Source organism: Dipteris shenzhenensis, chromosome 4 (assembly GCF_047967505.1).
Source record: "Dipteris shenzhenensis isolate YYH24624 ecotype China chromosome 4, Dip_SZ_1.0, whole genome shotgun sequence".
Lineage (NCBI taxonomy): Eukaryota > Viridiplantae > Streptophyta > Polypodiopsida > Gleicheniales > Dipteridaceae > Dipteris > Dipteris shenzhenensis.
The window spans coordinates 36,547,759-36,574,877 of NC_141599.1; the positions used below are offsets into that span (position 1 = coordinate 36,547,759).

The 27,119-nt window shown below is 45.1% G+C and overlaps 1 protein-coding gene across 1 annotated transcript in view; it reads left to right on the forward strand.

Annotated features, from left to right (window-relative positions):
* The first annotated feature begins 1,300 nt into the window (after positions 1-1,300).
* Positions 1,301-27,119, forward strand: part of LOC147902789 (uncharacterized) — a 186,892-nt gene continuing 161,073 nt past the window's right edge. Inside the window, exons 1-3 of the mRNA XM_087373704.1 lie at positions 1,301-1,411; positions 22,346-22,511; positions 22,952-23,057. Of these exons, the coding sequence (XP_087229830.1) occupies positions 22,359-22,511; positions 22,952-23,057 (259 nt within the window). The 5' untranslated portion in view covers positions 1,301-1,411; positions 22,346-22,358. The remainder of the gene's footprint in view (positions 1,412-22,345; positions 22,512-22,951; positions 23,058-27,119) is intronic.

Genomic DNA, 27,119 nt, shown 5'->3' on the forward strand with positions numbered 1-27,119 from the left:
ACTTTAGCCAACATATTTTGCACCTTGCTCCTCCATATCGGGTCTTCACCCCCAGATGAGCCCACTATACCCCCAAACTCTGATATGAAAACATCAACAATATGCCAAAGCTCTATTTCAATTTACTATTGGAATCCATCGCTCGAGATTGACTCTCTCCCTTACCTGCTTCCTCTTGACCTATCGAGAAAACTTCGAAGTGCAGTCTCAGATTGACAACCATAGCTACCTGCTCTAAATTATCCCCATCTCGGCTCTTTCAAGCTTCCGACCAAGATAACCTCCTCTACTTCTACCATTATCATTGATAGCAACTAAGGTGTCAATGGAGATGAAGTACATTTGTGCATCACTTCTTGGATAATTTCATGCTTTCCTTTCCCTTGGACATATCATTGTTTTTCTCCCCCGCCCCCCCCTTCCACACACACCATCGCCTCCCTACCACCCCCCTACCCCTCCCCTCTTGCCTCAAAAAGGGTAATTGGCACAACACAAAGCAAACCAACCCCTCATCCTCACCTTATTTAAGCTCCTGCAAAAGCACAATATCTAGCTCCTTACTGAAGCACAACCTTTTTGCTTAACTTTGTCAAAGCACCCACGGACATTCCATGATAGAATGGAGAGAGAGGTGCTACTACCCAACCCCCTCTTCAGAGTGTTTCCTATTAGATTTAATAGCGCAGAGAATCTAAGAGGCCAATCCCACATTTGGAAAACCAGGCAAATTTGCTAGGGAATGCTACTATCTACAATGTCCTTGGATGGGAAGCCCCTGGAGTTTTAGTGCCAAATTCCGGCATATATATGCCTTGATGGAGACGGGAAATCCCTCTCTCCACCCGAGTATATAGGGGCTAGAGACTTTCTTGATCAATGATTCGCTACGTGCGCTTTAAAATCACGTGCCCAGACAAAAATTTCGTATCTACAAACCAAGCTAATGCGTAGGAACTTTTGTGGCAGTGGCAAGCATTTTGCACTGATCGTAGCATTTTTGCCGGCGTGGGAAAGCAGCACAACTTATGAAACGTCTAACATAAGATGAAGTAGTGGAGGGACAAATTGACACGTGTATCTTTCTTGACTGCCAATAGAACGTTTGATACCTGATCCACAAAGTGAAAGTATGGATGAGGTGTACTGTAGTTTTGCATGGAAACACGAAGGGTGGCAGTGCGTTTTGGAGGAGAGCCAGCATATCAAGTCGTTAACCATCTAATAATTACATCGCTCTTGAGACGCCCCTCTGCCCGCATTTACGTCGTTATCATCAATCTCAGCTACCTCTCAGCTAGCTTTCAGCCTTCGGCGATTTTCCAAACTTCAGCTCGCATCTCATCTGTTCTCTCCCCTTCCTCTACGTCCAGACCTCTCCTGATCTAGTCTTGCGCATCGGACTTTGCAGGTACTTCTCCAACCCTCATCTTCCTCAGCAGTGCCGCTATGTAATTATGCATTCACAGTTCTAAACGAACTGTACACCGTAAACGAGAGTGGAGCTGCGAGCTGGCGAAAGGAAAGCACAACGTGACATGCATCTATCAGCATGCATGTAAATGCATACAGAAAAATAGCAATGAGTCCACGTAGATGAGAGGAGAGCTCTATGAACGTATATTGCAGGCATGCTAGTTCCAATGTTCACAAGTATTTTTGCTCATTGGTGCTGATCATGCACGGGTGTCTTGATGCTGATGGTTGCGTAAAAGTACATCGGGCATCATTATTCAAAGCCGGCTACTCGCCCTGTAGATAAATAAATGCAGGCGAAAATGAAATACTGGCAGACGAATTCTCTCTCAATTCGTGCACTAGATTCTTCATAAGTGCAATTCACACATTTGCTACTAGCAATGGACTCTTTGTATTCATAATCTCAGAGGAGTACGAAACGGTCTTAAGTTGCGCTTAGATTTCTCCTACAAAACTATGAGAAGTATGTGTCTCTGTCCATTCCCTGTTGCAATAAAAGATCTGCGACTTCACTACACTTAATCTTCTTACCAAAGCCTAAGCCTCTACCTACTTTCGAGGAGCTTTTTTCTATCATCATCCATGTCCATTAAGAACAAATAATTTTCATTGATCTAAAAGTACATCTTAGAAATTGCTCTGAGATTCCTTTCTACTGTTTTTGGGGATGCCCCATCTCTCAATTGCAAAGCGCGAGGACTCCTTATGTGTAAGACAACCTAGTAATTTAACATTGTTATTGAGCTAAGGAGGAAGGGAAGACTGTAATGGTAGCGGAGAACAAGGTTTGTACTTCTTGTGAAAGGTGTGGTCCTTTATGAGGGGGTGTAACTACACTCGTCCTCTTCATTAGAGCGTATATCTCTATGGTTCTTCTTTTATAGAGCGTGACATATATTATTTTGCTACAATTACAGCTGCCCTCTTCATTTGTTATATAGTCACAGCTCTTGTGAAGGTTTGTGCCTGATGGGAAGTCTTTCTCCTTAAGGGTATATCCTTCCACGAGTATTCATAGTTTCAGGAAACGATTGATTTACAAATTGTGACATCAGAGCTAGGCCATGGCGTCATAAGTTTCATTTTGGAAGGGGAGTCTCCAATATACGCCAACTGCTTCCCATTTATGGACTAGTCGCCAAGTGCCCACCATTCTTCCTCTATGGCCAGTCCTCTTCAAAGTCTTCTTTACCAATCTCAACAGTCAAGGACCCGAGAGGTACTTTGACTTCATCGGTAGACCAATCGTCGGCAGCCTTAGCAGACCTAAACCATGGTCTACCCAGCAAGAGTGGGTATGCAACTTCATCCCCTATCATGTTGAGGACAAACAGTTAGATAGGAAGGTAACCCCTCCAATCTACATGGAAATCCTTTGACAGCTCCTAGAAGCATAACCTTCCGCTGATCAGCCATTTTGACCTGAAAGGGACTAAGCGAGGGAGGCTCAAACCCAATTGCACTATGGTTCTCTTGGGCATGATGTTCACGGCTGCCCTACCATTATTAGAAATGCATTCTTTAAGGGTATCCCATTTATTTCCACCGCCACACGTGTGAGGGATAAATAGGCTGAGACTTTGTTCACCATGGGTCTATTATCACAATCTTTTGTGCTTTCTATCAACCTCCTGACGTTCATTTTAGGAATCGACCCTTCATTCGTGGAGACAATCGACATAGTTGCCTTAGGGTGATGTTGGGTCAAAATCCATTCAATCCTTCATCAAGGAGAAGGTTAGATCCTCCATCAAGGAGAAGATTGTGTGATGGCCTTCTGAGACCTAAGAGCCCTACCTGGCATGCTTGGCATCAAAGCTTACCCATGATCGGAATTGTAGGCCAGAGTTTGCTACCATTGTCTCTTGTATGGTTTGATTTATCACTTTAACCCCCTTGTCTTCCATCTTACAAATGCTCTATGACCCCTCTTTGTTGGACAGGGACATTGTCTCATTGCAAGAGTGGAAGGTCCTACTTGTGCTTTTTTGCCCATACTTTGTCCTCCTACCTTTGAATTTCATGCAAACCTGACTCTCCAGTCCTTTGAAGAAACCTCTTTCTCAAAACTAGACTGGGTCCTCCTTGACCATAATTACCTTTGAATTTCATGCAAACCTGGCTCTCCAGTCCTTTGAAGAAACCTCTTTCTCAAAACTAGACTGGGTCCTCCTTGACCATAATTACCTTTGAATTTCATGCAAACCTGGCTCTCCAGTCCTTTGAAGGAACCTCTTTCTAAAAACTAGATTGGGTCCCCCTTGACCATAATTTGGTATCATGAATGCATGCTTTGGCCCCTGTTGGAAGTGCCACATGTGGAAACCGTTATGGATCCGTATATTGCTCCTTCAATCATCCTGCTTGAGCTAGAAGAAGCAGCAAGAGAAGTACTTATGTGATTTGTCTGCAGCAACCAAATAAGTACTTGGTGGCTTCTTCAATGTTGGAATGTCTCTTGACCCTGTTATGCTTGATTTTGAGGCAAAGTTTGTCTTGGGTGATGACAAGCTCTTCAGTGTCAAGTTGTTATCTTGTTGTCATCTTTGGATTGTGACCTTGTCACTGCTCCTAGCACCACCCTAATCATTTGATGACTTCTATCTTCCCGCCGCTACTATCCCAACCATGCTTACTTGAGTGCATTTTCCTATGTTCCATTCGGACTATTACTGTTGTAGTGGTTGTTGGTGTTGCACCGTGTGCAAGATGGCCCGGGAAAACGCTATGAGCATTCATCCTAGTAGTAGCCATACTCCCCATATCTATAGTACATTGCTCACGTTTGAAGGTTAGGGCCTCTTCCCAATCCTCTTCAACCTCCTTGGTGCCCACCTTGTTTGCTCAATGGGTAATGGGATCCACCCTTGGTGTGTGGCTAGTAGGATGGGATAGCACTCTTAAGGGTAATCATAAGAGTTCACTGCAGGCGTGGGATAGTACTGTTAAGGGCAATCATAAGAGTTCACTACTGGAGTGGGTGCACTAGCTTCGAGTAGAGGGGCATTGGGTAGAAGTGGTGGTGGATGAGCGGTGGGAGCCAAGGAACGCTCTGATAAGTTCATATGTATGAATATAGGGGTTAAAAGTGGAAGCAAGGTAGTGCCCTTTCTCGCTGTTGGACAGCTGCCACCAAAGGTTGTCCCTATAGAATCTCTGGTACGAGCTTTCTCAGACCTTGAATTTCATACAATGTGTGAAAGGAAGTAGAACGTGGCACCTTACGTTTTGAGGGGCATTTCTAGTGATGATGATCAAAGCCTTTGCACTCAAGGAAATACAAGCTACCTCATACTTGAGCCTCCTGCCAATTAGCATTTCCGGAGAGCAGTTGGGTTCTCGCAGTAACTCACAACAACAAGAGAGAGGACAATCCTTCTTTGAACCTTTTACTTCGCAACTTTTGCATTATGATGCATTTGGCAGGGCTATGCAGCTAGAAATTCATGCCGCTATTTTACCACAGATGAGCACTTACAGTTACACATAGCCCATCCATCATGCGGGGCTTTCGTGGTTCCAGCAAGGCAATGGTGCTAGTGGTCAATCTGACATTGATGGTATGCCATTTGATGTCGATCATATTGCGCTCTACCAGATGATGGGGGAAGTTGCTGTGATTTATTCAAGGACTGCATCTTCCCTAGCATCTGTGAGCAGCGCTTGTGAACATGCATCAGAGTCTGAAAAGAAGAGAGCGGCTTGACAAAAAGGCTTCAGCGGCCCCGTTTCACAGGTTTCCTTCTATATCTTGAAACAGGATGCCTTATGTTAGACCTTATAGGCAACTAGATGCAAAATTGGGAGCAAACCCTAATTCTGTACCAGAAAAATCAGAATCTAATAACATATTAGGGCTATCTGGACAACAAAAAGAGGGAAATTTTATGCTTGTAGTGTGGGGAGAAGTGGATTCTCGAGCACAAGCAAGTATGCAAATTGAGAAATGTAGGGACAACCAAGCTCAGCATGATTGTGGAGTTTCTTAATAATGAAGGAGAGCTCGTGAATGCTCCTTATATTCTTGATCTGACTTATGAAGGGCTATATGGTGCAAACAATGCAGAACAATCTCTTGAGGATGGAACGGGAGGTAGTCCCTCTCTTCCCTTTGACCTAGATGGTTCTACGCAATGTGGGATGTATACTCATGACACACTTGAGAATCATGATGAGACGACATAATTACCTCTCAGTCCAATGCCGGTATTCTGCATGAGATTTCCACAATTGCATCTCTTAAGCACTAAATTGCTATCCCATTCCATGCATGAATGATGCTGAGCGTAATACTCTAGTAGATGAGGAGAAGTAGTATCGGGATGCTCAATCACGATTCTATTCAATATCCCTTGATGCATTGATGGGTAAAAATGCCAAAACACTCAAGTTGAGGCGACATTGATGGTAGGACTGCTCATCTGTTAGTGGATACTGGAACATTAAGACCTTGCAAAAAGTTCAGTGTAACAAATTGGGGTAATAGGGATTAATATAGAAGTGTTCTATTGAGAATTAGAGGGGATTGTGGAGGAGACTATATAGGCTCAACCCACCACTTTTGTAGGCACGTTTTGATGTGACATCTAATCTTACCGAGACACTTTATGTTATTGTTTATGTTTGTACTTGTTTTGGGTATAGAGGCTCCACCGATGCAGCTCTTTGTATTTGGTTTTTTCAATCTTATAGACCCTTCGGTATTTTGAAGACTTTAATAAACTTTCTTTCTTTCTCCCTTCCTCTTCCAACTCTCTCTCTCTCTCTCTCTCTCTCTCTCTCTCTATCTATCTATCTATCTATCTATCTATTCATCTATCTTTGTTGCCAATAAGCTCCAGTAGGCTGCCTAGATTACCGGTTAGGTGCCGCCTGCAGCAGCAAGTTTCAATAGGCCATCTAGGTTGCGGATCAGATGGATCAAGTGGCACTTAGCAAAGCGGGTCGAGCAGCATGTGCTCCAAGTTTAGTTTGCAGGTCACAGGTCAGCGCCAACAACTTGTAGGTCCTCCAATAGTTCTCGGAGCTACAGTTCATGTTTTTCAGAGGCAATTCTAGCTAGGGTTCCAGTCGAGCGACTCCAGTTCCAATTAGCGTCAGCTCACTCACATCAACCCTGGGTGAGGCTGAACCCCCAGCCCAACTTGGGGGTTAGTTCCAGCAGAAGGGTAATCAGTGTTTGCCAGCTTGACCCCCAGTAAGCCTTCATATTCAGCCATTGCAGCTGCATTGATACCTTAACCCTATGCAAAGACATATCAAAGGCAGAAGATCATCTCAGACCCACAGATATAGATCTATCACTTGCAACAGGAAATATGAGGGCTTAAGCTTCAGCTTGCAGTTCTTGGGAGGAAAGTGTAGGACCATGGAAAGCAGTGGGAACCAGGAATTCATTGAAGAACAAATGCAATGCATCTCCACAAGCACCAAAGCGTGTCTCCAAATTGAGGAAATGATCACATTCAAGTGAGCTTCATCAAGCAGGAGATGATTGCTGAGGCAAGCAATAATGTGAATAAATCTTACCCTTGTGTGGAAGTAAAAGAGTAGGAAACCACAGTAAACTATAGAATGATCCTAAGGGGTTACTAGATGGCTTCCTTGATGATAAGAACTCCACTGAAGACAAAACTACATGCCTCAAGAAGGGAATACGACAAATAGAATGGGATGAAAATTATATATAATTATCACTTAAAAAGGAACACAAGCACAGGTCTATTTCAAAGAGAAGGCAACATAAGTTAAGATTCTCAAAATGATATAATTATCACTCAAAAAGGAACACAAGCACACGTCTACTTCAAAGAGAAGGCAACAAAAGTTAAGATACCCAGACAACTTGCACACAAAAAGGATATGGATATCTAAGGAGCTCACTTCTTCCAAGAAAGATCAAACTCACTAAAGTAAAGGAAGCATGTAAGGTAGGCAAATGGGCGGCTCATCGAGATGGGCAAGCATTGATTAGGGACTTCAAATACAAACCCAAAGACTCTCACTCTTAAACTAATGTTATAAAGGCCATCTTATGATAGTATTAGAATGTATCTATGTTTATAATATCTTGGGAGGAGTTGAGCTCTATCCATTGAACTGTCTTTCTGGTTATACAGATGTAGTAAGTCACTTTTTTTAATGTTTGTACTTTGTCTGATAGGCCCGTGAGGCCTTCTATAGATGTCTATCTCTCCCCCCCCCCCCTCTCTCCCTTTTTCAATCCCATAGATCCTAATGGGTCTCCCATGGATTTAACACAAGCATTTCATTTCATTTCGTTTATCTCATATCCATTTCCATATTTTTATGCCTCCCCCCTCCTTCCTCAGGCCTCCCTTTTGCTATCCTGCATTCCCCTTTTCTATGGTGGTATCGGAGCCTTGAGCCTGGCAGCTTTCTCCGTTCTTCTATCTCATTGGCCTCTCATCTTGCTTTGCCTCCTAAGCAGGTGTTGTCATTTCTTGCCTCTTCTCAAAGATTGTCTATGTCTCACAGGCCATGACTTTGACAATGTCGGCGCCCTTCGATTGCAAAGTCAGAGAAGCACATAAGTTAGCACAAACCTTAGATGCCGGAGCCGGCGATGGTTTTGAAAAATTTCCTTTAATCCAGATGGTATTACTCGGCTTGGAGCATGCCCATCACACATCCAACCAAAGCCGTACTCCTAGAGCTACGTTTGCTGAGCATCATGTTGCTAGGCCATTCCATGCACAAAATGATGCTGATGGAAGTGCCCATTTAGATGAGGAGGAGCAATATTGGGATGCTCAATGTACTCTATTCAATATCTTTTGATGCATTTATGGGTGCCAAGGGTGCTGATTGAGGGGTGGCATTCAGAGCACAATTGTTCATGTGGACAGTGGGACCACACCAATTTCTCAACACTATGCAGAAGTTGGGGCTTGTTCCGATTGACCATGAGCTGCGAGTTGGAGGTTGCTAACAGATAGCATATAATTAGCAGGCTACGTTGTGAAGATGCATGGATCAGACTCTCATGATTATGATTGTGCAGGAGATCTCTTGCATGGTCATATTCCCAGATGTCCTTTTTCTACTCTCGCCTATTTGTGATCGGCAGTAGCTTTTGTCTCATCTACATTAGTTGGGCCGTCCTCCAAATCCTGCGAATATCTTTGTCTGCAAAGCCATCCATTCGAGACATGGGTTTACTCCTCCTCTTGCCCATTTTCAGCCTAGATAGGCATATTTCCTGCATCCTTTGGGTATTTCTATCATGGATGATAGGGGTTCCATGCTCTCATTTCCTAGAGCTAGAAGGCCGTTTTGTTTGGGGTTACATCACAGGTCTATTTGGTGCATTCTCCCTACCTTGTTGCAACCTTTTCAGCCTGTCCCCCATTTGTTTAGTACTCTTCCTTTGGTAAATTGGAAGTTTGATTGGGGATTTCTTGAATATTCTCCATTCTCTTTTGCAGATCTTTCTGCCAAGAAATTTATCATATGTTGTTTCCACAGCCATGGATCTAGGAGGATGGGAATCCTTTTTGACACCTTGACAAATCTTTTACTTGGTGGAAGGTTTGTCTTTTGGCGCATCTGGAGGAGTAAATTACCACTCTAGCAACGGGTTTTCTTGTGTCTCTATTTGGTAGGTGATTTACCAATTGGTTCTTTGTTGGTTGCCAGGTGTATAGTGTATTCCATATTTAGCTCATGATTTTCTTCCCAAACTCGGGGCTAACCTTCATTCTCGTTTTCCTAGGATCTCTTTTGGTAGGCAGTTGTGGTTGTTTGGTAGATATACCTCTACACCAAACTAAGTTAAGATTTTCTGCCGGTCTTGCTATTGGGCATCGTAGTCATTGTCTAATGCCCATAACATTCGACCGTATGAGCACTCTTTGGTGGATGTTTATCACTTTTTCCATTCCTCCCTGTATCGGTCTCTCTAAGATGCACATTCTAAAACCCAAACCAGATGAAAATCGCAATTCACTTCGACACTGTGGAATAATTCGCACACGATGCAGGACTCCTCTTGAGCAAAATCGTGGTACACGGGATAGGAAACCTAGCACTGAAAATTCCGTACACTTGTTGAGAAACGTGCTAAAGCTGTGGTAATTGAATCACCAATAAGATAGAGTGCTGGGAGAGAAGGGTAAGGAGAAAAACACAGCACTAGGGCTGAGAAATAAGGGTTGGACACCCCCAAAGGTCTTTATTGCGATAGAATAAGGCTTTGTACAATTGGCTCTCACAAGAGCATGGACTGAGTACAATCTTGAATGAATCTGGGAGACCATAGGCCTTTCTTTTATAGACTAGGCCTAGCAAAAAGCTAGGGCCTGCTTTCTCCAAAAAAGAGACTTCTATTAAGTAAGAAAGAAATCGCTAGAGCAAGCTCTGAGCGTAAATACGACATCATGAAATCATGAGGATAAATAAAACCCCCTCAAAGTGAGGTGGAAAACAACCAAGGCTGAGGCTGAAAGTGCCACCTCAACCCTGTAGGAGTCTCAGAGAAGAAAGGAGAGTCCTTCCATTCCCTGAAGAAAGAAGCCCTCCTAGCTGAGGCTGCACGGGAGTCTCCCTGTATCCTCATCCATATGGCCATCAAAGTATATACGGTGTCTGTCCAGATACTAGCAGTGTGCGAGGGATGAAAACCTGAGTACCCTCCATAGCCTCTGTACATCTGGCCCTCCAGATATGCCAGGATGCTATGCTCGCTAAAATCTCCCAAGAAGTATCCACTGAGACATGTACATCTGTAAAAGAAAGGTGTGGTACCACATCCAACGAACAGGACTCAATCTGATGATGTCGAACCAAAATGGCCCGAGAGGAGTCAAGTCTCTCATAGAATACCTGTGGCCCTGTAAGAGAAAGCCAAGCCACTGAGCCCCATGTCATAAAGAATGGGGAGTGGGCAAAGTGACTGAAAATCCTGGCTACCCCCATCCAAATCATCCTCGCCTGTCTGCAGTCCCATAAACAATGTTGAATAGTCTCCGAAGCAGAGAGGCAACGAGGGCAAGTGTCATGTGCACGGATTGGTATCTGACGTGTACTAGTTACACAGAACTAGCTCAGGTTAGCCTGGGGAGGCTTAGAGCTAGGCAGGCTTGATTCTCGGGTTGAGTGGCAAGGGTACGAACTATTTATAGGTCTTCGCTATTTTTGGCGCCGGGGCCCGAGTCTATAAAAGAGGCCCAGGGGGTTCAGTTCTCAGTGTGCAGTTGGGGTGCAGTTGGGAGCAAGTCTCGTTCCCAGGTGCTAGGTCTGATCCTGGATTGTGTCGCGGACGCGTGCCTGCATCTTAGCGTAGCCCAAGGCCCAGTGGCAGATCCAGGGCTTCACAACGCCACCTGGTGGTATGGGACACCAGGCTGGTTTGGATCTGATTGGGAGTTCGTGCCAGTAGCTCAGCTCGTGGCTCGGAGGGGACATCTTCTGATTCGGGATCACATCCCGTAGATGTCACGGTTGGGTGGTGAGCAGCCTGCTCAGTTCTGATGTTGTGTGTGGTTATTTTGCAGATCAGGGGTTTCAGGAGTGCTGGGACGTGTCAGTTGGTATCAGAGCCAACTCCTGAGGTAGGAACTTCTGATGCGAGAAATTTGACGGATTTCTCTTCCAGGTATGCCCTAAAATTCGAGATTTCTTGCTGCGTTTTTGCTGACTACCTGGGGTAGAAGGGGTGAAGAAATATCTGGAAAAGGAAGAAGAAGAGGAGTGAAATAGAATCGAAATTTCTGAAGGCTACGGAGAGAAGTTTTGAGGGAGGAGAAGGAGAGCAGAAAAGAAGGAGAGAAGTGCAGGAAATAGACAGCAAGGGAGGAGGGGATGCGGAGCCTAGGAGGGGGCACAGTAGATGAGGCTGTAGTGGCGGGACAGCCTGTGTATTAGGCTGTCCACAGCCAACGCAGTAGGCTGTCCACAGCCTGCGCAACAGGCTGCGAACAGCCTGCGCCTAGGGCTGCGTGCAGCCTGCGCTGAAACAAGGTGCTTTTTTCGAAAAAGCACCCCTCCAAAGTTGGAGGGGCTCAGGTGCTTTTTTCGAAAAAGCACCCCTCCAAAGCTGGAGGGGCTTAGCCTTTTTTGGAAGCCTAGCTTCCAAATCAGGCAGCCCTGCACCCTATATAGGTGGGGGCTGGGTGCTAGGCTACCCACAAGCAGCCCCAAGATTCGAGAAGTTATCTCGAGTTTCGTGCCAGCCAGCCTCGCCCTTCAGCCTGCGCCCTGTTTCGATCAGCTCCCCTGCATCTGCCCTTGCCTGCGTCAGCCTTGCACAGCTCCCGAAGCTTCCGTACCAGCCCATACAGCTCCAGCGACAGCCGTACAGCCTGTACGGACTGTTCTGCCTGCTTCTGTACCTGCTGCTGTACCGAACAGCAGCTGCGCCAGCACCTGCAGCCACCGTACGGCCTGCGTCAGCAGCCGTACAGGCCACGTCAGCAGTCCGCACAGCTTCTATTGCAGCCTGCCCATCCGGTTAGCAGGTTCGGGGAGGCACCAGGACTCGTGGTCTTCCGAATTGCCAGATTTCAGCATCTCCTTCCGTCAGCTCCATTCGGGACGGTTTTCTTCTGTTCCATCTTGCTCTGTCCTTTGTTTCAGTCACTTATTTCTCTCCGTTTGTAATCAAATCAGATTTCAGCCATGTCTGCTGCTCCAAATCCCGAGTTCACCATGGGAGAGCAGGACCTAGATTACACTCCAGTGGGAGAGGATGATCAGGGTCTCTATGACGACCTGATAACTAAGAAAGCCTTCAGTGAGTTCACGACTGCTCTGGATGGTAAATTTGAGCAGGTCAACGCTAATCAATCGGGGTTGACACAGCAACTCCAAGGGATACAAGCAACTTTGACTCTTCTGGCTAGCACGGTTCAGGCACTCACGCATGTGGATGCCATGGCTTCCGTGCTAGGCCCGAATATCACTCCGGATCCCTTTCCAGGTGACCAAAAATCTAGAACAAAGGAGGTGGTTGACACTTGGTTGCACAAGTGGCAAGTACACTTCCAATTTCACCCCTATCTAGACGAGAAAAAGATTCAGCTTGCAGCAGGGTTTATGTCAGGTAAAGCCTTGCTTTGGTGGAAAGAACTCCAGCCTAAGCCTGATACTTGGACAGAATTTGAGGGTATCTTCAGGAAGGAGTTCCCGAAGAAGGAAGATGACTACGATATCGTTGGCAAGCTCAAGGCCCTCGATATGTCAAAATTGAATTTAACTTTTGAAGTTTATCTTCAAAGATTTAGGGATCTGCAAACCAGGGCCACTAAAATGGATCCTGTAACCTTGTTAGGTTTTTTCGTGGATGGTTTGCCAGACTCCTATAAGTTACAGATTAAGAATAACAAGTGCACAACATTGCAGGAGGCCATGACATATGCGCGCATATATGATGATACCATGGCCGGTACCAAGGCAACCACAGTTACCGAGACCAGCGGAAAGAACAAACGCAAGTTCTTTCAGCATGCAACTGGTATTGGGGAGACGAAGTCTACGGACAACGCCTCCAGGAAAAGCTTAACTCCTGCGAAGAATGGTAAGGCCCGTTTCCTTCGCACTCTCAGGCTCAAGAAAGAAGGCCGGTGTTTTTATTGCGAGGAGCGGGGCCACACAAAGAATGAGTGTCCTAAGCGGAAGAATAAAAAATTGGTGCTAGGACCGAAGCTCCAGGCGGGTCCACGCACCGCAGCCAAGGGAGCCAACCAAGTTACGATGACAGGTATTTCAGTAAATGTCATTACCTGCCCCCTTTCTTGTAATTGTACCTTTAATACTTCGTTGTTTGGTTCCCATGATCTTTTTCGAGTTTATGGAGAAGTTAGGGACCAACAGGTTCACATTCTCTTTGATCCGGGCAGCTCTCACAATTTTGTTAATTACAAATTTGTGCAGAAGATGGGGCTGTCCACAGTACCTAGCGACCACACCTATGAGGTGCAGCTTCCAGCTGGGAAGAAGCAGTTTTGGGATCGCAAGGTTGAAGCGCTTCCCATCCGGATTCAAGCCTACACAGGAGCTCTCACATGTTATGTTATGCATCTAGAGCATGTAGACTTGCTGATCGGGATAGAGTGGTTTAAAACCCACAATATCCAGATCGGATGGACAGAGCATCCGCTTTCTTTTGTAGACAAGGACACCCAATTTTGTATTCAGTGTGATAAGATTCCCCCTTCTCAGGGGCCTATTGTATCTGCGATGCAGCTTCGGAATATATTGAACACTTCTCATTATGATGTCTATCAGTGTGTTTTGATTCCACTTTCTTCATTTATTGTTTCGGTAATTAACAAAAATGAATTAAGTGTGTTTGAACACCGAGAATTGAGAATGTTGTTAGATAATTTTCAAGACGTATTCCCAGCTCAACTGCCGGAAGGTTTACCTCCAGAACGGGCAGTAGATCATCGCATAGACTTAGTCCCAGGGGCTCAACCTATCAGTGTACCACCTTATAGGATGAGCCAGGTAGAGGAGGATGAGTTAGCTATCCAGCTTCAGGATTACCTGAATATGGGCTATATCCGCCCAAGTAAATCACCTTGGGGTGCACCTGTCCTCTTAAGAAAGAAGAAAGATTCTTCCTGGAGAATGTGTATAGATTATAAACGATTAAATAAAGTTACAATTAAGAACCGCTATCCTTTACCTCGTTCTGATGATTTGATAGACCGTTTGGCCGGAGCGAAGTATTTCACTAAGATTGATTTGCGTACGGGTTATCACCAAATCCGTATCTATGCTAAACACATAGATAGGACGGCATTCCGGACTAGGTATGGTCATTACGAGTTCCTCGTATTACCTTTTGGTTTGACCAATGCTCCTGCTACTTTTCAGCAGATGATGAACGATTTGTTCAGAGATTATCTGGGCAAATTTGTGGTAGTGTTCTTAGATGACATCTTGGTATATAGTAAAACGCTTGAGGATCATATAGGACACCTCCGGGCTGTCTTACTTGTTCTAAGACAGCATAAGCTTTATGCCAAGATGAGTAAATGTGACTTCTTTATGAAGGAGATCATTTACTTAGGACACAAGATTTCTTCTGAAGGTATTAGCATTGATCTGGATCGTATCCAGAAGGTCTTGAGAGGAAGGAAAGCTAGATGGGCAGAGTTAATGCAGGATTTTGATTTCGAAATACGTTATCGTAAGGGTTCGTTGAATAGTGTGGCGGATGCCTTAAGTCGAGTTAAGTTTGTAAATGCTTTGTCATTTACGGAAATAACCTCAGACCTATTTCAATCCTTGAGAGGGCTATACGCAACTGATAGTCATTTCAGTTCTTATTGGCAGAGAGTCCAGGATGGGAATTCCATGGTTGACCAGGACTCAGGGATTGTGCCACCTACTAGGATACAGGCGGCGGGAGGTCAGTGGATGATTAGGAACGGCTTGCTGTTCCGGAATGAAAAGATTTGTGTGCCTGATGTTCTGGACCTAAAATCCAAGATTCTCTGGGAGTGTCATGATGCTCCTAGTGCAGGACATCCAAGTATACATAGGACTCTGTCTCTTGTGAAGCATACCTTTTATTGGCCTAAGATGCGTGCATTTATAGAGAACTATGTAGTAGGTTGCCGAGTTTGTCAGGTTACTAAGGCTGAACGCCTTAGAAGCGCGGGCTTATTACAGCCATTACAGATTTCGGGTAATAAATGGGAAAGTATTTCCATGGATTTTATTACTGGTTTACCTCGAACGCGCAAGGGTCATGACTCTATTTGGGTCATAGTTGACCGTTTGACAAAAATGGCTAGATTCTTACCTACAAGAACAACTATTTCAGCTGTTCAGTTGGCTCACGAGTTTGTGGACCACTTGTTCAAGCTGTATGGTTTGCCATCTGACATAGTCAGTGACAGGGACTCAAAGTTTACAAGTAACTTCTGGACACTTGTATTTGAGAAGTTGGAAACTACTCTAAGTATGAGTTCCTCGGATCATGCACAATCCAATGGCAGTACAGAAAAGGTCAACCAGTTGGTTGAAGACATGCTTCGGGCATATGTATCTAAGAGACAGTCTTCATGGGAAGATTATCTACCCATGATTGAATTTGCTTACAACAGTGCAAAGCATTCTAGTACAGGTTATAGTCCTTTTATGGTTATGTACGGGTTTCAACCTAAGTCACCAGTTATGGTTGGATTAAAAGGAATTCAAAATGATGCTGCTAAGAATTTCTTGCAAGACATGCAGGAAATGTTGCAGTTTGCCAAGGAGTCTATTAGAAGTGCCCAAGATCGGGACAGATTTTATGCTAATCGACATCGTTCACCCAGAGAGTTCTCTGAAGGAACGATGGTATATTTGAGAATTCCTAAGGAATCCAAGAGCCTAAGTACTGGTTTGGTTCCGAAATTATCCCCCAGATACTGTGGCCCATTCAAGGTCATTAAAAGAATTGGACCAGTTGCATATTGACTCGAATTGCCTCCTGATGTTAAAGTACATCCAGTCTTTCATGTCAGTAGACTGAAAGAAGTGTTGGGTGCAGATGATCAACTTTTTTCTCCTCATGAGATTATAGAAGTTACAGATTTGACTTTTATTCCTCACGAACCTGAATCAATTCTTGAATTTCGTGAAAGACAGATTCGAAATCGTACTATCACGGAATACAAGATTAAGTGGAAGGATCGTGTTGAGGAGGATGCAACATGGGAGACATTACAAAACCTCCAAAGAACATTTCCCGATTTCTTAGTGAACTCAGGAGTGAGTTCTTAGAGGAGGGGGAGTATGTCATGTGCACGGATTGGTATCTGACGTGTACTAGTTACACAGAACTAGCTCAGGTTAGCCTGGGGAGGCTTAGAGCTAGGCAGGCTTGATTCTCGGGTTGAGTGGCAAGGGTACGAACTATTTATAGTTCTTCGCTATTTTTGGCGCCGGGGCCCGAGTCTATAAAAGAGGCCCAGGGGGTTCAGTTCTCAGTGTGCAGTTGGGGTGCAATTGGGAGCAAGTCTCGTTCCCAGGTGCTAGGTCTGATCCTGGATTGTGTCGCGGACGCGCGCCTGCATCTTAGCGTAGCCCAAGGCCCAGTGGCAGATCCAGGGCTTCACAGCGCCACCTGGTGGTATGGGACACCAGGTTGGTTTGGATCTGATTGGGAGTTCGTGCCAGTAGCTCAGCTCGTGGCTCGGAGGGGACATCTTCTGATTCGGGATCACATCCCGTAGATGTCACGGTTGGGTGGTGAGCAGCCTGCTCAGTTCTGATGTTGTGTGTGGTTATTTTGCAGATCAGGGGTTTCAGGAGTGCTGGGACGTGTCAGCAAGTAGGGTCGTCGGCTCCGAACCTGGATCTCCAAAGGTTCACCGCAATCCTACCATGGATAGAAAGCCAAAAGAAAAGAGTGATCTTTCTATTCCTGTGGGATTTCCAGAGTCTCCTTCAGAAGCACCTCTATCCACAGTGATATCAAATGTCTCCCAATGAGGAACTCTGGAAGGTCTCCAATCTCTACCACTAAGCTGAAATCTCCTGGCATTACTGACCGTGCAACGAAAGAAGGGGATGCTGTTCTCTCGATGCCCTGCGTCAATCCACTCCCACTCTTTAGGGTCCCACTGCAAATACCTAATGGGAACTCCCCTGTAAAGCCAAAGCCTCCAAGACCCGGTGGAGAGAAGTCGAGGGTCTGGGTCGAGGAACCACTCTAAATCTGATCCCTGCACCAAAAGACCTACAACCCTGATAGGCTGAAAAGCAGACTCAAGCAAGATGTCCTCTGTGGATCTGAGCAATCTGCCACCATCCTGCACAGTAAAAACCAAAGCATCCTCCTGTGCATCTCGAAAGGCCAAAACCTGAAGCGGAACACCGCCTCTCGTAAAAGTACCTGCCCAAGTGGAGCAAGTGAGTGGCATATCATCTGTGTCTACCCACTCCTCTGGAAGGGCTGCCTCAATCTGCAAGATCCTCCCTGCACTCCCTCTAAGATGTCCTGTCAACTGAGACTTGGTCTCTTGTGGAAGCATGCGGAAAGCTTTCCAAGACCCCAAAGATGATGCAGGTCCCCTCTCCCACTTGGACCACTACATGTAGAGTGAGGCACCAAGTGGTCTGCCATGATCATCTAAAATACTGTCATTCCACATGATGGGTTGCCTATCAATCTCTTCACGAGAGAAAGGAGGAATCCTCCCAAGAGTGCTCCTAAAACTGGCCCATGCTTTCAGAATGGCAACCATGAGAGGGGACGAAGGTGATCATAGGTGTGTTGTGGTGAAGATCCACCTAATACTGCTCATCCAGTCTCCTCCTGAAGAAGGTATGCACCTCTGAATGTTGCTAATAAGAAAGGCCTTCCACGGTTCCTGCCCTGGCATAAGTCCCCGTACCACCATCTTGCAAAGTAAAGCTCTGCACTGCAAATCTAGATCAATAATATTGAGACCCCCTTCTTGTGTAGGGAGGATGAGGGTCTCCCAAGCCACCCTAGCTAAGGTATCTGCTGTGCCATCAAGCCCACTCCAAAGAAAATTTCTGATCGGTCTCCTGAGCTGAGTGATGCAGTCCCTAGAATAGCACCAGCAAGAACAAACAAACCAGGCCATGGCCAAGAGGATCTGATTGACCACCACAACTCTAGAGGCAAGATCCAGCTTGGCTGAGCTCCAAAAAAGGAGCTTTCTCCTGATGCTCTCCAACACGGGAGCAAACTGCTGCGTGGAAGAAATATCCAAGCTGACCTGGCAGCCCAAATATCTGACAGGCACACCCCTCTGAACCCAAGTAAATCCTATGTCAAGCCCCCAAACTGGAGTGTCCTCATTACCGATCCAAAAGCCATTGGATTTATGCCAATTTATCTATGCCCCCGCTGCCAAGCAAAATAAATCCAATGCTGTCCTGAAGGAAGAGAGCGTCTGTGGAGTGGCATCCAGGTAAACTGTAGTGTCATCTGCCAACTCACTGTCAAGTAACTCCTCTTTCCTTCTAATGCTTGAGATCGAATATAGATACTCATAGCTTCGGCCACGAACAAACAAAGGAAAGGAGCAAGGGGGCATCCCTGACGGACTGATCTGGAAATCTGAAATTTCTCACCCCTTACTCCACCGATAAGTACCTAGGCTGTGGGCTGATCTATACAAGGAGGAAACACCTCTGATCCAAGCATCAATAAAGCCAAAACGTAGAAGGGTGCCCTCCAAAAAACACCAATCTACTCTGTCATAAGCTTTCTCAAAATCCAAAAGTAGAATGGCTAGATTCTAGCCGCTCTGCATGGCCCACTTTGAAGCTTCCAAGAAATAGAAAATGTTATCAAATATGCTTCTGCCATGCACAAATCCTGTCTGAGTGTCATGAATAAGATCTGGGAGAAGGGGCTGCAATCAGAGGCTGATTGCCTTGGCCAAAATCTTGTAACAAGTCCCTAGAAGTGTGATAGGCCTCCACTGGGACACTAGATTTCTGCAACCTCCTTTCAGGATAAGGGGATGAGACCTTCTGTAAGTGGCCCGGGCATCTCACCAGAGTCCCAAATGCCCTGCAGGGCTGAAGTAATGTAGTCTCCAATCATATCCCAAAATGCAATGAAAAAAGAGGGGGTAAGGCCATCCGAACCTGGGCACTTGCCCTTGTGAAGGGCTGAAAGTGCAGTCCTGAACTCTGTGTTAGTGAAAGGTGCATCAAGCAAAACATGCATATCAGGTTTCACCAACAAAAGGATGCTCTGCCAAATAACCTGTCTAGCATCCTCTCTATCCCGTGTCTCAAGATCAGTAGTAAGAAGGGTGGCATAGAAATCTGAAGCTATGTACAAGACATCATCAGGATCTGTCTGTAAAACCCCATGTGAGTCAATAAGTTGGGATACACTCTCTCTACTATGTCTAGGGCCAAGAGTAGATAGAGAAAAAGTGTTTATTGACTTTGCCACCCATATAAATCCAGAAGGACTCTCGTGCATGAAAGGCATACTCTGCTCTCTGATCAAGCAATGGCCTTTTCACTTCGATTGGTGAATGGATCCCCATTCAGCCAATCTCTGTCTACTTCCACCGGCCGCAAGAAGCGTCCTTTTTTCAGAAGACGAGTTGCAGCAGCTCAAGAAAGATGTGGAATTAGAGGGTTCCACATCACTTTTCGCCTGCACCTATGGGTCACATCCTTCCAGATCACATGCTAGAGACTGGATGCTGGCGGCGTTACCAGGAGATCTCGGCCCACACCTCAGGGATATTCGACTTTTGGGATGTGGATTCTTCCAAGTGATTTTCGACTCCCGCGAGTCCACAGCCCTTGTTCTCAAACTAATCCCTTGGCTTTGGGTTCGAGGAGGATTTTTCTTTTGCCCTACACCTTGGGCTTCGATCCGGTCGAGGAGGATAGTCAGGTCACATCACTGTTCATTATGTTTCCTGGTCTTTCTCAGGTTTACCATCGACTTCTTGCTACTATCGGAGCCACTTTCGGAGTGGTCACTGAGATTCCCCCCCTTCCTGGCATGCCTTCTTCCTCGGCAGAGGCAGTCAGAGCGGATGGGGTGCCTTGAGTTAGGGTCATTGTCTCTGACCCTAACATCTCAGATAACCACATCATGATTCAGCGTCCAAATAGCTCTCTCTTTCGACAGAGAATCGAGATTGCAGGAAGACAGGATCAGTGCAGGATTTGCACGACCCTTGGGCACTTTGCTAGAGATTGCCCTAGGAAGAGAAAAAGACCCAAGAGGTCTCCTAGTGCGGCTCCTCCACATACTACCCCGTCTGCACCTCCCCTGCGGCCTGTACCACGTACTCCAAGACTACCAGGAGCAGCAGGGCGCCCTGCTTCGTGCACCCCAGGACCAGCAGGGATAGCAGGGCACCCAAAGCCTGCAGCACTCCTAGTACCACGTTGGAGAGCGGTCAGAGTGGCTCCTTTACCTCAGGAGGAGACCCTTGGTCCGATTCAGACAGATGCCATCCAAACTCCAGAGGTGGATGCTGCTTTAGCCCCAGATACTTCAGTTTCTCATCAGGAGGCGCCTTCAGATGCACCAGTCCCAATCATTTTCGTTTCTGATCACAAGGGGGCTACCGATACTTCTCCCCCTCAGACTGTTCATGCCACAGCTGAGGAAGTGTGTGCACAGATGAGGACTACAGATCCTTCTTCAGCCCAGCCACACGCCTCCTCAGTTCCTAGCTCTAGATGTGCTATTAGAGGCCTGGCAGGTCCCTCTCCTCCTTCCTCCACGAGTGCAGGTCTTCTTCGCACTCCTCGACCAGACTTGCTTCTGAGGAACTCTTTTTCGACACTCGCTGATTCGGCGACTTTCATGGATGATGAGGAGTTTGTGCCCTCCACCTTAGGGGTCCTGATCATTGGGATTCCTTTTGATAGGGCCTCCCCCTCAGCAGGTGTAGGATAGGGAAGGGGCGGGGCGGGGGAGGAGTAGGGGGCGGGGGGGCAGCGGGAGAGGGAGGGAGGGGGAGAAAGGGGGCGGGAGAGGGAGCGGGCGGTGGGGCAGCGGGTGGGGAGAGGGTGCGAGGGAGGGGGAGGGTGCGGGGGAGGGAGGGCAGCAGGTGGGGAGAGGGAGGGCAAGGTGGGAGAGGGAGGGGGCGGGTGGGCTGGCAGGGGGGGAGAGGGAGAGCGGAGAGGAGGAAGGGAAGGAGGAGAGAGAAGGGGAGGGGGCTGGCGAAGAGGAGAGAGAGGGAGAGGGGGCTGGCTGAAAGGGAGAGAGGGGGGGGGGGCAGCAGCTCATGGGGAGGAGGAGCAGCTTTTCATTGTGTTGTTCTTTTTTCCTCCTCCAAGCTTTTGATTGCAAGGCCTATTGGAAGCCTGGAATCAAGGGCCTGCTTTCTAAAAGCTACTTTTACATAAAGCCAAGCTTTTAGTCTTTTCCCTTCTAAATCTGATGTTTTGGAGCTTTTAGGCGCCTTTTTAATCTTGTGGGCCCTCCCTTTAATGAGGCGCCCCCTTGACTTTACTTTTTGAGCCTTGTGGGACCTGCTTTTTACACTTTTCTCCCCACTCTTGGGTCCTTTTTGCACTCTCTTAGGCTCTGCACATGGCACAAACAAATTCCTGGACTTTAACCCGTTAAAGGTTAGCGAAATGCATGCATTCCTAGTTCTTGGACTAATCCTAGTCCCTTGTGGATGTCCCCACAGTTCTCTTTTTTACCAATGCAAGACAAAAGTTAAAACAATAAAACTTAGTCTTGGTTGACCAACTTCACCCTTCCTTTGACCGAAGTCAAGTCTAATAAAGATTACTCTTTATTTTCTTAGGAGAAGTCCCAAATGGTGACACATTCTCTTGGAGATCCTCCTCTAGCCCAGCTAGACATGTTTTATCACTGTTTCTAGTTTTTTGAGTAGTGGTTGCTCGATCTTGGGGCAGCTATGAATGTACATTCTTTTTAAATGAGATACTGCTCTCACCCCAAAAAAAAGTGCATTTGTGTATTCCGTTTCTTTGAATACACAAGCCTATAATCCAATTTCTCAATTTTGAAGATTGGATATGTTCTAGTCTTATGAAGTTATTTTAGATTGTAAAGTTTGTCAAGTTGCTTCAAGTTATTTTGATTAAGATGATATGCCCTTGAGGAATTTGGGGTATGCATATAGTTTGTGTGTAATTCGTGATTTGCTATCTTGTGATCATTGCCTGAAATTCTGTTGGAAGTCTCATTTTGTCTATCATTGGAGTCTGCTATTGATAAGGTGAAGTTCTTATCCTACTATGTCTTCACCACTATTTTTGTATCCGACTATGTCTTGAGTGTAAAGTTATGTTTACACCACACTATTTACGTCCCTAAGCAAGTGCAAAATTTTTTACATTCATTTCTACTTTTGCAGTGCATCTTCTGTTTGTGAAAGTGACAGTTTCAATTTATGTTCTCTTAAAGGGCAGGTGTCAATATGCCACACCTTCAAAATGACGTTGCTGATCGCAAGATATCAACCAAACTTATGTGTTTGTTAATCATCTTCTCAGTGTCCAAATCATTCAATCCATATACATCGTATCTTGTTCCTTATTTAATCAAGCATAAAGGATTGACGATTTTTGAGGTGAGTACCCAGACAGCCCATTGCACAAACTTTTCATTGAAGCTGCTATAGCATACGAGTAAATGCAAATGAGGTAGTTGTGTGTTATCATTTTCATGTAAGCTCACTTGTTTGGCCAAGCCATTTCGTGCAGTTCCCATGGGCATGCCTGTAGGCTTTAAATGCCATATGACATTGTCATTCATTTGTTATGTTAGTGGGTGCAAGAGTGAAAATATATTAATTAAATAGAACAGGCAGAAGTTTATGAATTTAAAACCCAAACACTCTTTAGAAGTCTGTCATGTAGTAAAACATTTGTAAGCTGAGTATAGCATTAAGATAGAACATACTGTGAACAAAAGCATTATGTCTAAATATTCTCATTTATTAAAGCTTTTTCAAAACATGCTGTTCCCTTTTCCCTGAGAATCTCGGTGATCTTTATTTATTGATTTCAGGTGACGAACAAGGTTTTACCAATAATTTCTTATGGATTACTTGGTTTTACAATATTAGCAGCACCTGCATCCAAGTGTTTCTCATATTGGACATTGAATCATATTGGTCGGTGCTGCAATCTCTCTTTTTTTGGTGATTTCGTTTAAATTTGAATGCATGCCTTTTCAGCAAAACCCTTTCAGAAATTATTTTCTTTCACTGAAAAGAATACAATGTTGCATATCGGTATTCCTTGCATTGACAGACTACAAGCTTTCATGCACCAGTACACTACTATTTCCAGGAATCCATGTAAAGACAATGCTAAGCGTGCTATCCTTATGTCACCATCCTTCTGTTCTTATATTTCAAGCAGAAAGACCAGTGATAATGCACTTTTCATTCTTCTGAACAATGGAATACACCATTTTGGTGTTTTCTTTTAGAGATGGGTAAGTGGTTGTACTTACCTGTTGCTCGGTGACCAGTCTTTTGTGTCATAGTGTTCTGGAAAAGAAATCATTTCAATCTCTTTTTCCAGGTTTTTACTCCTTTTGCAGAGAGATGGAATTTATTTTTACAATAAAAACAGTCCTTTATCAGTATTAACAACACTATAAATGACTTAGCCCTAGCATTACACCTAGAATGGTATGGATCACTCAAAGCCCTTTTTACAAGTGTATGGTTGACAGATTATGGGCAAAGTCACCTTTCTTACAAACATAGTACTGTTTTCTTGGATCACCTGTCTGACTACTCTAGGACTTCAGCAAGAAGATGACATGACGTCCGCAAGCAGATGACATATATAACCCTTTTTGGCATGATATGAGGACATTCAAAGATATGCACAGCAGGGAGAATTCTACTACTTAGGGATATCAATGCCAAAATTGTGGACTTGCAGAAGAATGTTCTGCTCTTACATATAAATACTGAGCAAGAGTCATACATGCGTTGGAAGATACATGATAGGGCCACGCTGCAGTTTTTCAGTAGGTAAGTCCTCAGTATGAGGCTCTCACATCTTCTCCAGCATGCAGGGGTACATGCCACAGTGCATTCAGTTCCTCAGATGACTCCATTCCAGCATCCATCATTGATGCCCTCACCTTTGATACGGAGCTTATCACATCCTTGGAGATGGCTTCCATGAGTAGTATAGATCAACAGATCAATCTACATGACATTTCAGCATCGGCTCAGTCATGCCGCATTACACCACCCTTGGATCCAATTATGACCACCTCCAATCAAAAGATCATTCCTCAGCATGAGGATATTTATGCATCCGTGAGGTCCTGCTCCAATGCTGTGGACCTCATCGGGTTCGGCCAGAGCGCAACTTGGGGAACCTTTGTGTTTCAACATGTACTTATGGCTATCATATACAATCCATACTTAAAATAAAACTAGAAAGCTCAAATATCATCTATTTCTCCTTGTAGAGATATATCACTAGTAGATCTAGTGGTATATTCTTCTTTTACTTGTGCTGGCAGTGCATATTGATGAGCAATCTCATGACAAGCCAAGGAAGATGTAGTCTTTTGTCACATGAGTGCAGAAGATTATAATTTTAAAACCGTCTTCATCTTCAAGTTTTGTCACAATATTTAATGCATTAACTTCACGACTATCATTTATGCTTGAACTTGTAATGCATTAATTTCATGACTTAGGATTTTATGAAGTTATATCTAACTTGTCCCAAATTTAATAGAAATTAATATCCTACATAACACAACAAAGTATCATCATATCCCTTCCCAAAATCAATGCTATCTAGCAACTCTCCTGGCATTTTCACTGCCTTGCATTTGAGCTAGCTATGATGAAGAATGTTGCCTGTCTTTGGAACCTCTTAGAGTTACCGTTAGCATGATCTAATTTCATGTACCCCAAAACTTGAGACTTGGAGATTCCCATATCACACCAGCGGTAGCTGTCTTGTCCACTCTCAATGCTAGTAAGAGCTGGGCCCCATAGACTAGTAAAAGAAGTCTTTTTGGAGGTTCAATTTTTTCCCTCCGTCTTCTGCAAGCCCCATGATGAAATAGGATATATTCATCACCCTACATTTAATGCAAGAATTGACATAACTTTTTTTGGACTTGACTATGCAGTTTACATCCCAAAATTGGTGCTAAAATTGCAGATTGGGAGATTCCCATATCACACCAATGGTAGCTGTCTTGTCCACTCTCAACACTAGTAAGAGCCGGTCCCCACAGACCGGTAAAAGAAGTCTTTTTGGAGGTTCAATTTTTTGCCTCCATCTTCTCCGACCCCATGACGGAATAGGATATATTCACCACCCTACATTTAATGTAAGAAGTGACAACTTTTTTTGGAAATGACTATGTAGCTTACATCCCAAAATCGGTTCTAAAATTGCATACCGGGCATCTCCATTTGCCAGTGGGTGTCCCTAGCGACCCCTTGGACTTGCTCTATTTGTCTAGTTGTGTCTCTCCACAAAAATCGGAGTGGGGCCTATTTTCCCCATCTAGTAAAACTATATGCATCAATATGTATGTATGTATGTATGCATGCATGCATGCATGCATCCATGTATGTATGTACACACACACACATATGTATGTATGTATGTATGTATGTTTACTAAAACTACTAAAACTATATGCATCAAATAATGTTGTTGATCAATTTTTGGCATACCCCACCAAAATCAAGACCCCCATTGCAAAGAAAGGTAAGGAACACAAGTGCTTATTCTTATGCTCATGAGATAACAAAATGCATGACATAGGCAACCAATGGGGTCTTACTTTTGATGTTTGTTTGTATGTATGTATGTATGTATGTATGTATGTATGCATGTGTGTGTGTGTGTGTGTGTGTGTGTGTGTGTGTAAGAGAGAGAGCGGGCTTCTGCTGTTCACCCTTGCCAAAGCCCCCGTGCAATTGCCCTTGCTGACCGTACAATCGTATGGCCGCCGTACGATTTCCGTATGGCCATACAACTACCTACGCCAACCTCTGCGCAGCTTTGCACGTAGCTCCCGCCTCTCTGCAGTGCTGTTTTTTCTTTTTTCCTGCAGCTTTTCTTCCGTACGTCCGTACAGCTTCCCTTGTGTCTTCGTACATTTTCGCTTTCTCCTGTACAACCACGCCCGTACAGTTTGCCCTTTCCCGTACAGCCTCTTTCATACAGCTCCGCTCCTCTTTTCCATACAGCCCTGACCGTACCATCGTACAGCCAGGTTTTGTCCGTACAGACCAGTTCCTCTCCGTACAGTCTCGAGTTTTAGCTCTTGTGCCTCTCTGTGCCCTCCTGTGACTTGCTTGTTTCTGATTCTCTACTCCTCCGTACAGTCCCTCTTGCCTTGTCTTCCTTCAACCATGGCTTCAGGTTCGGATGTTAGTACATATGCTCGCAAAGAAAGAACTGCAGAAGCTAAGCGCCGCTCTTCTTAGCTTGCAGCACATGATGATGACCTTACTATGGAAGCTCAATATGTGTTTGATACCCTCAAGGATGACTTTCAGCAGTCACGACAGGAATGGGGCAAACCAGTTCCAGAGGTCACGTACAAATTGAAATTGCCCTCCCTCGTGAATCCTCTCTGGAAATTATCTCAAACTGCGGTTATAATTTTCTTTCCAGGAAGAATCCCAGCAGCCAGTGATGTCGCACAATGGATTAAGTCCATCCTTGGAGGATGCTTTGTAGAGGGAGTATATTTTGCATCTAGAGGCTTTTATGAGGTGCATTTATTGGATGCTTTATGCAAGCAGAGGTTACTTGAGCTTTCTCCCCTCTTTTATGGGAAGCAGATGGTTCATGCTATGCCTTGGTCCCCAAACAAGGATTATCAAAGTCTCATACGACATCATTGTCCTGTATGGGTTGAGGTTGTTAATTTCCCAGACTATATGCACGAAGAATTGCCTGGCCTGGCTGCTACTTTGGGACAGGTCATTTGTCCTCCATGCCCTATGGGAAACCGCAACAGGTTCTGCATTCTCTGGGACATGGATTCACCTACCCCTCCTTCTATTGTAGTCGAAGTTGAGGGAGTGCAATTGGGAAAAAAGTATTTTGAACTAAAATGGGGAGTGTTTGTAGGAGCTTGTTTTGCCTGCCACAAGTTTGGGCACCTAGCCTCTAAATGCCCAATGGTTCTACATCAGCCCCCTCCCAATGCATTACCTCCCGAG